The sequence below is a fragment of the Sinocyclocheilus grahami genome, unplaced genomic scaffold (assembly GCF_001515645.1).
Source record: "Sinocyclocheilus grahami isolate Dianchi unplaced genomic scaffold, SAMN03320097.WGS_v1.1 scaffold123.1, whole genome shotgun sequence".
In the NCBI taxonomy this organism is placed as follows: domain Eukaryota; kingdom Metazoa; phylum Chordata; class Actinopteri; order Cypriniformes; family Cyprinidae; genus Sinocyclocheilus; species Sinocyclocheilus grahami.
The window spans coordinates 429,394-441,221 of record NW_015505302.1 but is presented as its reverse complement, the minus strand read 5'-3'; the positions used below and the strand labels follow the sequence as shown (position 1 = coordinate 441,221).

The following is an 11,828-nucleotide window of genomic DNA, read 5'->3' as shown; positions in this document are numbered from 1 at the left end:
AAAAGGCACGGGGGGGGGGGGGGGGGGTCTGATTTGTAATATACATTTTCAGATTTGCTGCTGATCTGTTTGCTGATCTGAAACTTCAGTCTTTAAAAATTATTTCATAATTTAAAAAAGGTGTTTTCATTCTTTAAACCAATAAATTACTTGTTTAGACTGGTCTAAGTGAACATTTAGAATCAATTGTCAGAAGAACTTTTTTTTCATGAGCACTTATTTGAAAAGATTTCAAAAATCAAAGCAAATGCTTTTAAAAGCTCAACAAATAGACCCTGTTTCACATGGAGAAAAAAGTGCTGAATATCAGAGCAAATAAAAGAGGATTCTGTGTGGGCAGAGACTCATTAAACACACACACACACACACATGTTGCCGTGACAAGCACAAACAGCTTCTCTGCATCTCTGCCAGGTACACAAACATATTCACCGTCCAATCCCAGGTTCAGAGAGGCAGTATTGCACATAGTTGACAGCTGACCTCCGCCTGAGCGAGTCTCGAACTTCCTGAAAGGTGCTTTCTCTTTTGACCGTCCTCCCAAAATCCTGAGCAACATGTCCTCAGGAACTACAGCACATGAGTGTCTTCAGAGGGAGATGATCAGAAGATACTGATGATGACTGACCACACTGTATGGCGCTTTCTCATCTCAACTCTCAGCTGCCCCCAGTCGTATGTACGAGAGTTTACCTGGAGCCGTGGTCATGCTGGCTGCACCGGTTTTGAAGAGCGCAAGCTGATGACCTGCAGAGTGAAACAGGCTGTGAGAAAGAATGGCCATTTCCTGCTACAAAACAGCAGACGAAAGACAGAATGAACAGGATGTGAGAAACAGGAAATGGGAGAAATAGAAACGCGAAAGAGAGTGCTGTGGTACAGTCACATTTACTGATGTTCGGTGAATTTTCACAGGCAAAGTCCTTTCAATAAGAATTTGGGGATTTTAAATGATGCTGAAAAATTGGCAGGATGCAGATTTCGCAACAGGTTCAAGTTGATCATGCAGATTTGCTGCACTGACCAACAGAAGGCTACTTGGTTTGAAAATAACTGTGAATTTGAAATTTCATTGAAATTTTGCACCTTATTACTATCTAATATGGCAAATTTCTACCAAGCGATGGATACATTTGAGCCGAAATACTGTAGGTTATGAGATCAACAACAAAAAGGGATTGCAAAGCAAAATCTCTTCAATATTAGAACATATTTTTCCTAGACAATAATAACTTTATGGAATGGAGAACCTCCTCCTGACAAAAATACCCAATAATCTCATGTGTCTCCTCTAGAGTTTTACAAGCTCTCGAAAATGTATCATACTCAGATATGATCACTCTTCAGATTCCAGGACAAAGTCTTTAATCAAAAGCCAGTGATTTCAATATGAACTCATGTAGTTCTTTCAAGAGAAATGTTCTGAGAAATATGCACATCAATCTTATAGCTCTACACTTCTTCTATATGTCAACCATTGTCCCATTTGTCTCCTTCTAAGAAGTTTTAGTAGAAACATCTTAGAAATATCCCAAGCTACAAAAAAGCAACCTCGAAGGCATACAATTTTCCACTGGATGGTAAGAACAGATCTCTGATCCATACTGGGGTTTGTGAATAACCAATGAGAACCGCTAGTCTACGTCCAGTTGTTGTGTGTGGTGATGAGAGAAGAGGGAGGAATGAGAACGGGGTGTGAGGAGTGGACAGTCACGGCAGTTAGAGCACTCATCAGGACGACATTTCTCATTTACCAAAGGACATACATTCACACAAATCCATGCACACATTTACATTAACACTACAACACACTACAGTGGCTCTGTTCCAAAATCTAGAGAGCTGCCTTGCTGTCTATTGTCAAACATACTGTAGACAGCTGTCACTAAGGCATCCTAACTGAAATGGATTCTCACAAGTGACCGGTTTGAAACATACATACACTGAGTCTACATACACAGCAGTTCTGTGCAACATATAAATAGCGATAACTCGATTCACAATTGCATTTTGTAGTTTGATGTTAGCAAGTCCACACATGGTAGCTTATTAAACGATAAAGTCAACGTAAACCAAAATATGTGACCAACTTTACTTTGATGTATTACTGAGTAGTTCAGAGTTTTTGTCTCTGGATTAATCCGTCCGTTATAACTGTGCAGGAGTTAATTTCCCAAAAGAAACTATGGTCACAAGTTCCATTGTTAACAGAGTTCAACAGAACTTGCCACCATAATTGGGTAACAATGCATTTGGGAAACACACCACTGATTAACTGTTCTCCAGAAGACTAGTAGTGTGCGCTAACGAAGTGTGCCTCACACATCCTGAAAAGTGAAGCCAAAACATTTTGATCGCCATCTGGTGGCTGACTGCAGTATAGTTCATAAACCCTACCCTCTCCATGTAAATGAATGGGACGTGAGCCAAACTAAACTGCTACTGCACAAACTCAGGCTCCAAATGAATCACTTCTGCGCAAACTCAGGCTCCAAATGAATCACTTCTGCACAAACTCAGGCACCAAATTAATCACTTCAGCGCAAACTCAGGCTCCAAATGAATCACTTCTGCGCAAACTCAGGCTCCAAATGAATCACTTCTGCGCAAACTCAGGTTCCAAATGAATCACTTCTGCGCAAACTCAGGCTCCAAATGAATCACTTCTGCGCAAACTCAGGCTCCAAATGAATCACTTCTGCGCAAACTCAGGTTCCAAATTAATCATTTCTGCGCAAACTCAGGCGCCGAATTAATCACTTCTGCGCAAACTCAGGCTCCAAATGAATCACTTCTGCGCAAACTCAGGCTCCAAATGAATCACTTCTGCGCAAACTCAGGCTCCAAATGAATCACTTCTGCGCAAACTCTGGCTCCAAATGAATCACTTCTGTGTAGACTCCGGTTCCAAATGACGTCATTGGTACAAGATGACAGCGGCCATATCTGGGATATTTCGGCTTCACTTTTCTATAGTGGAAGGTAGTGGAGACGCATCGTCCATCTTTTTTTACAGTCTATGGTGCTAACATAGTAAATAGGGTCAGGTTATACAACATACATTTTAAAGAGTAAGAAAGTAATTACTTATCCAAAATAAGTACATACTCAGAAATTATGTGATTTCAGATGCAGCCAAGGTTTTAAACTTATGAAACTGTATTTCTATTCACTATTGAATTATTGACTCTTTAGGATGAATAGCTTTGCTGCACTCCTTATTTCTAACTGCTAAGTGAACAAATGTAAAGGTCACTGAAATCAGAAAAATTACTTGACTTACATTTCATCATGTCTAGTTAGTCAAGTATAACGTACTGAGCTGTCCTACACACAATGAAACAGAGTAACACTGTGCAACATTACCTGTCCATGTGCTCTGATTGGTAATGACGAAGGCCCGGCATTGGGCATGGCTCTCACACACGTCAATAGCTTCATCGACGCTGAAGACTGACAGCAGGCATGCGTCGTGCTGATAAGACGGCCAGCAGCGGTAGTTTTCTGCTGCTATCGAGGCCTCTGACACATGTTTATATTCTGTCAAAAGAGAGAAAGAGGAATGAGATCCAGGAAAAGATGTTATTCTAATAAAGACTGAAGAAATTACTATAGATGTATTTTATTTTATTTTTTATTTTATTGCTACTGTTCTTAATGTCACTTTTAAGTAAATCTTTCATGTTCAGTGCTTTCTGGCCAAACTGCCAGCACTGACATACACTGCTCAATAAATCAAATGCCTAACAACAGTCCAAGAAATCATAGTGTGTGTGTGTGCAGGAGGTTTACACACAGTGAAACAAGCTCCTTCATTGTGTTAACACAGGGGGCTGTCTTGTTCTTTGACGAGGGGAGTCTTCAGGCTGTTGTTAGTCAGTTTGACATGTGTCTTCTGATTCTGCCTTTATCTTTTGCTTACTCAGTTACTCACTCACTCACTCACACACACACACACACACACACACACACACACACACACACTATAAACACCACTCAACGTGACCCCGACCACAATAAATGCCTCCGTCATGGCAGCCACAGTTAGAGGGAGGCCAAGAGAAAGAGGGAAGCAGATAAAAAGAGAGAAAGGCAAATAAAGGAGTGACGAGTGACGACCAAAAGAAAACTAAACTAACAGTGTCCCTTCTATCTGTCCGACCCACACATTCATCTGCCCCTTCTCTCTCATTCTGTCACTTATCACTGTGTTGTCAGCTCTTCAACAATGCAGTACATCACTGACCTATAGAAACAAATCCTGTGTTGAAACTCAGATAACATTTAAAAAAAGCACTTTCTGACAATTAAGCACATTTTCACCCAATTCTCATTACTGTAATGCAGTAAAATATTGTTTTCATTACCGTTATGCATCCGGACAGTTAACTTTTTTTGTAATTCTGTGCTTCCCATTAGATTATCTTTACTGTAATACAATGACCAAAAGAAAACTAAACTAACAGTGTCCCTTCTATCTGTCCGACCCACACATTCATCTGCCCCTTCTCTCTCATTCTGTCACTTATCACTGTGTTGTCAGCTCTTCAACAATGCAGTACATCACTGACCTATAGAAACAAATCCTGTGTTGAAACTCAGATAACATTAAAAAAAAGCACTTTCTGACAATTAAGCACATTTTCACCCAATTCTCATTACTGTAATGCAGTAAAATATTGTTTTCATTACCGTTATGCATCCGGACAGTTAACTTTTTTTGTAATTCTGTGCTTCCCATTAGATTATCTTTACTGTAATACAATATTTTTTTTTTTACTGTAATCCAGCGATTTTTGTTTTATTTAAATCAGAATAAATGCAATAAAACACAGCAAAGACAGTAAAACAAATACAACCGCGATACATAAATTCATTAATTTAAATAATATAATGTTAAAATATATTATCATAATACTATTAATAGTGTAATATTATTAATACAATTATTATAATAATTGAATTATAATAATAATACAATTATTATAATTCAATTAATAATTATATAAATATAATATTACATAAGCTCCAGCTTCTCTGTGACTCTCAAGAGGATACGCAATCTGAAGAACAGATTAATATCACATAATATTAACATTAAATATTGTTATTAAAACAACATTAAATACTGCTATTAAAATGAAAAATACTAGATAACCATCATAGTATATTATTATTATCATTATTGCATTACAGTAACGTCAATGAGATTTTTTTAGGACATTTTTTTTTTTTTTAAATACCTCCATAGTTCCAGTAATGTGTCTGTCCAAACTAAACATAAAATGGCATGTGTCACAATCATAACCAATAGGAACATATTCGATATATGCTATACTATATAGCAGAATTTGTTAACAAGTGAGATTTCACATCCTAATCGATTGTCCATTATAATGTCACGTCTGGTTATAAAACAGTATGATATTAAACTAATGTGGATGGTAGAGTCATAAGGTCAGTGCACGTCAAGAGTAACTAATGAGAAGAGATGTGTGAGGAACAGACCACTGTAACGCTGCCAACATTCTCCTCACAGAGCTATGATGGCCAGACCTTTAATGTGTGTGTTTTTTTATCATAAAAAGCGCAGCTGTCTGCTTCTCATCTCGGTCATGTTGTATCAAGTCAACATTACAAGACGTGATTCACATTAACACAACATTGTGTTTGTAATACTGAACGTACGACATTACATTACAGAATAGGGGCAGCTGTTCTCTCTCAGATGAGCGAAATAATATATATTGCAGCCCATATTAATTCAACAGCTGCGAGCAGCTCGATTTGGTGAAAACGGGCGAGTAGCAACGATATGAAAAGTGTGTGTGTGTGTGTGGAAAACAATTATTCATAACAGGATATGCCATTGGCGCTTAACTGATTTGCTGAAAGGCAGACTTTGGTAAAAAGTCACTAGCCATAGACACTATTGTCTTTTAGTAGAAACATCGAATTGTTTCCATAATTGATTTTCCATAATTGATTCTTACTGTGAAACTGCTTTGACAGTCTGCAGTGTATAAATACTACAGAAATAAAAGTGACTTGACTTTCACAAATATCATTTGAGTGGTCAGCATGGTCTGTATCATTGTGTTTAATAGATTTTTACTTGTCTTTAAAGTATCTTAAAGCAGCCCTTTGCTAGCACATCGTGTCAAGACCCAGCAAGCAAACCTGCATTGCACACTCATCTATCTTCAAACTGAGTTGCTGACAATACTTTGTGTGACGTTTCTCTTTTTCATGCTAATGCACCGTTAATATGATCGTTAAAGACCGTTGAAGGACGGCTTTGATTACATGCCAAATGCCAGTCAACCACGCTGAAATACAGCCAGTATGCGTTTTCACAATCCATATGCGGCTCTTTTACAGTGTGCAGTACAGTGGAATGGTGATGGATACATTGTCATGGACTGTATGCCTCTGGCAAAAACGCTGACAATGTGGTCATGTATTCGTACGCTTTCGTGAAAAACGATCCCAGGGTAGTCCACTTTGTGGACAGGATATATCAATTGGAGAGCTGTCAATATGGCACCGCTGCATTGCTGTGAGGTTTGTAGATGGTTCTGGAAAGCGTCTCAAATGGTTTGTAGAGTTTTTCTTGGTTTTATGCTCTTCGAGAAGGTTGTAGCGTAAACCTAAGGTCTCATTCACAGCACTGTGACAATGGGCCTGATAAAAGGAGCACAGCCTTTAAAATACCCGAATTAACGGTGTATTACAAACGTCTCGACTACTAGGCTATAAATGTCGGAATCTCTGTCTCATTTTCCCTCTCTCGCTCTTCAGGGATATGGCTGGATGGGCTTTACTGACGTGATTCACTATTTCTCTTCGGCTCTGAATGAAGGTCACTGGGCAAGCTGCCCTCGATGAAGTCTTTCTGATGAGTGAGCACGGTGGGATCGAGGAGAGCAAGAGCCGCACGTGGCAACTAAGTGGAGCTAGAAGCCAGTAAATAAGAGCAACTATTAGACTCTTTATTGCACTAATTAATGCTTTATGGAGCTCTTGCTTGTTTTGAATGTTCCTGTAAGATGCAGGAGAAATGAGAGAGAAGGTGATTTAGTGGGCCAGAGGCATGCTGCACTGTAAAAAATGACCATGAATTTAACGGTAAAAGACTGCAAAAATGCTACACTAAAAACCTGTTAAATGGTTAACAGTAAATTCCCCTACTATATACGGTGAAAAACTGTATTGAACATTACATGTATTGGACATTAATTTTACAGTAGTATACCGTTTTTTGAAGTGAAAAAGACCGTATAACCGTAAATTGACATCCCCAGAATTCCCTGCGTTACATTTCACATTTGATGTTTTTTTGTTGAAATAACTATGTTTTTTCTTAGTTTTGAATATTAGGGTTGTGTGGTTCAGTTTAATGTGTGTTACCATGATGGTGTTTAGTGTTTGTGTGAATGACACTGTGCACCTTCTATATATGTTATTATCTAAAAGCTGCTTGTGATGGGCTTTGGTTCATCACGTGACTTTCTCATCACCACCTGCATTAGGTGCTTATCAGTGTATTACAAAGGTACAAAACAGATTTCAGTACTTCAATAGGTTGGCATATTAACATTATATCAGTTAATGAAATTACGGTATTTAACTGTAAATTTCAGTTAAAACCGTAAAACCTAAAACATTGCTACCGTATTTTTTACGGTAAAATTCCGGCAACCACAGCTGCCGTTTTTTTACCGTAAATTTGACAGAATTTTTTTTACAGTGTGCGTTTTTAATGTGTGTTGGGCAGGAGTGAATTCTGCAGGGAAGCTGTATCCGCCAGAGGACCCTGCTTTACATGAACACCTACAACACCAAGCACTGCAGAGAAGTGTCCAGTCAATATACTGCACACTGGACTAGACTAGAGAGTATAAAGGCCTGTTTACATGCAGTGTGAGAAAATGACATGAAGTATTAAATATTAGTGGTTGACCAATATGAGTGGTTTAATGGCTGATGCTGAAACCAATATCTAGAGAGCAGAAAGCTGATATATTGGCAAAATATATATTAAATACAATTTAATCATGGCAAGATTAAAGATGTGAACACATTTGAAAGAAGTCTTATGCTCACCAAGGCTGTATTTATTTGATCAAATTCAGTAAAAACAGTAATAATGTGAAATATTATTACAATTTTAAATAATTGTTTTCTATTTTTCGATTCTATTTTTTTTTCCAATTTTTACTCCAGTCTTTAGTGTCACAAGAAACATTTCTTATTATAATCAATTTTGAAAACAGTTGTGTTGATTTTTTTTTAAGAAACTATGATACCTTTTTCAAGGTGAACCAGAGTCTCGTCAGTGCCCCATATCAGCTCTCCTGAAACACATTCATACAGCATAAACAACTCAACTATTAACGGTTTACATTTTGTCATTAAGAAAACATGCCTGCATAGTGATGCTGAAATGGATGTCTCGTGACACTGGGAGATAAAGATAGGATCGAGGCCGGCCCACCCATGCTACCCGTGGCTTCACGGACTGTTGTGTCCCAGAAAAACAGATTTCAAACACTATCTGACATGCCATTATATTGATGGACATGACGATAGAGCGGATAAGGAAAGGAATTAAGGGCAGAGACAAAAGGCATCTGGCAGGGACTGAAAGAGAAATGTTGGGATGTGAAGAGGAGGAATGTTTGTAGAGGATGTTTGAGCAAACTTCTCCTCCACAAAAAAAAGCATTGCTTGACGCTTACTTTTTTTCCCAAGCAGCACATGTGCTCCTAAGTTGAAAAATGTAGGCATGCATAAAAAACTTTAGGGATGAAATGAAAAATGAAAATGCATCTATTAATATGTGTTATTCCTTAATAACACATATTAAAGTAATACAAGGAGACATTTCCATGCAAACAAAGTACACTAAGTGCAAAATGTACACTAGGTTTTTAAATATTTATTATTCAATATATACAGTATATCGAGGGGTGAGAACCAGAAAGGCGTAAGTGTGATTTCACCAGCTTTACAGGAGAGCCAAAACAAACATTTTACCATAGTTTGATCTGACTTTGTTTACTGATTTCAATTGTTTATAATAAAAATGTGTACACTCATGGATGACAGTACTTTTGCCAGTAGAGAGAGCTCATTAGGAGCTTTCATTTGATATACAGTATATACTGTATTTATCTCCATTTCACCAAAAATGCTTACGCCCTTCTGGTTCTCACCCCTCGATATATAGATAGATTAATAAGTGTTAAATGATGTGCTTAGTCTATTTTATTACAGTTTGCATGGAATTAAATGGCAGATATATTGTGTAGAAAAAAAACACCTTAATTAATAATGCAGGATTAAGTATAAACAAGCCTGAAATGCAGTGAAAATTGGACATACTTAATTCACAGTAAATCATAAGAAATTGTTTGGCACAAATGTGCAGTGTTTAAGATGTTTGTTATATCATTTCAGATATTTAAGACTTTTTATGATGTTAAATTTTACATTTTAAAACTGGATTTTTTTTTTTTTTTAAAGACCTGTAGAGACTTTTTTTATTCGCACACATGCTCTTTAATTAATTTTACAGTTCACACAAATCTATTTTTAGTATAAATGCTAATTAAAGGCTCGCACTATCAAGCCCGGAAGCTAAAACCAGCTTCAGGTGGTACTGTATGTGGGTTTGCATGGTTTCTAACTCCAAGCTAGTCATTTATGGTCATTAGTTGGTCCAAGCTGGCCTAGATGGCTGATCAGCTATACCAACATCTGATGGACCTAGTTTGGGCTGATAGACCACCTTAGACCAGCTACTAAAACCAGCTTAAGCTGATATGACCCACTTTTTCCAGAGAGATAAGCAGATTTTAAGCAGTGGAATCACATTCACCTGTAGAGTTGACGATTTTGTCCAGAAGGGGTCTCAGTGCTGAGGGGGCACTGTGAGGTAACAAGTAGGTGAAGAAAAATCTGAAAAATTGGGGGAAAAATTTCAATATCTCACAAACAAAGCACAAGTTGGCTCAGATCTCAGGTCATGAACACGCACCTGTAAGCATTGTAGAGGTTTCTCTTTTCGTTGACACCCTCACAACGACCCTTGTGGCAGGGGAGGGTGAAGTTGCGGGCAGGGAACTCCATGAGACAGTCTGAAGGAGAAGATGGGGAGCAGGGAGTCTCCTCAACACTGGCGTCATCCAGGTCGGTCACTTTCAACACTCCCCCCACCAAAACGAACTGCCGTGGCCTGAAGTCCAGCAGGGTGACAGACCCAAGCGGGGAATGGGCCAAATAATACAGCAGCCTCATCAGACTCAGACAGATCTGCAGATGCATGCAATAATGTCAATATGGAAAGCAATATATTATCTTGAATTATGGAATATATTACAGGTTATATATTCATAAAAATAACCCTAACCCAAACATTAAAAGGAGGGAACAAATTAGTACAATTCGGCCACTCTTTCAATAAAAATACGGAACGAGTTAAAGGTGCAGTAGGAGATCTTGGAAAATGCTAACTTTAGCCTGATAGCACTGAAAGCGAACGTCCCACCCTCCCTGCAATCACCGTCCAAAACCACGCCCCTGAACGCATATATGCTCAAAGACCAGAATACCAGAGACAACATTACTACAATAGGCTACATCAGCGGTTCCCAATTCCAGTCCTCGCACTGGATGTGAAGACGTGTGTGTGTGAGAGTGTGATGTGTGTGAAGACGCTGTGCAGCACAAATCTGTGAATGAATGTTCTGAAGTAAAGTAAACTTCAAAGGATTTCCCCTGCTCAGAGAATAGGGAGCAATGAACACTGTGTAGGGATCATATAGATCGGAACACAGTTCATGCACGTAGCTCACTTCTAACGAGCTGGTTATCTGAATCAGGTGTGTTAACAAAGCGAGACATGCAAAATATGCAGAACTGGGGGTGCAAGGACAGGAATTGGGACCCGCTGGCTACATCATGTGTCATTCACCGGTGAGAAAACTTTAAAAGTACTACAATACCAGGAAGGAAAATCGGGTTGTTGATGTTTTGTCTGCCATTCTCGCTCTGTCTGCACAGTGTGCGTAAACGCGCTGATGACGTATCCTGTCTGTGCGAACCGGGTGTGCAGAGGTATGCTCATACATACATTGACAGGCAGGTAGGAAAGCCAATTAAAACGCTCGGATTGAGCGTTTTGATTGGATGAACATTTCTTGGTTCTACACCTTCCACAGAATATATAAATACAGATAAATACATTTAGACCACTTAACTTAATGACTGCTATCGGGATGTGAAGAGACTTTCAACCAGCATAACACAAAATGTTTCTGAAGACAATCATCTATTGCACCTTTAAGTCGTGGGAACAAATTCTTAATTCATGGCCACGATATCTTATTTTTTATTTGAAATGTTATGTGCGGTGCACAAATACAAAAATTATTGCAAACACCGATAAGCCTATTTTTATTTTTTGTTATGCACAATAACCAAAGGCCAATTAAAAAGTTATATTTTATGATGTCTAATTCAATCAACAAAAATAAACATTAAAATCTAAAAGCAGTCATATTTCATATAAAGTGGATTTAGGCATCACAACTTTATAAAATACAGTATGAAAAATACATATTCATTTTGAGATTTGCTAAAGATTACATTTAACACTGTTATTGAATTATTAATGTTTTTAAAGATTATCTTTAAGTGACCGTTAGATGATGGCAAATGCAACCTAAATGTAAAAAAAGAAGAAAAAAAGAAAAGAAATGACAACTAAATATTAAACCATAAATAATAATCATAATAATGATATATAATGAAATATATATATA

The 11,828-nt window shown here is 38.0% G+C and overlaps 1 protein-coding gene across 1 annotated transcript in view; it reads right to left on the bottom strand.

The window, feature by feature from the left end:
• Positions 1–19: 19 nt before the first annotated feature.
• Positions 20–11,828, bottom strand: part of LOC107590011 (extracellular tyrosine-protein kinase PKDCC-like) — a 32,270-nt gene continuing 20,461 nt past the window's right edge. The window contains exons 3-7 of the mRNA XM_016278609.1: positions 10,043–10,317; positions 9,884–9,963; positions 8,310–8,357; positions 3,367–3,540; positions 20–747 (exon numbers count right to left, since the gene is read on the bottom strand). Coding sequence (XP_016134095.1) covers positions 653–747; positions 3,367–3,540; positions 8,310–8,357; positions 9,884–9,963; positions 10,043–10,317 — 672 coding nt within the window. The 3' untranslated portion in view covers positions 20–652. The remainder of the gene's footprint in view (positions 748–3,366; positions 3,541–8,309; positions 8,358–9,883; positions 9,964–10,042; positions 10,318–11,828) is intronic.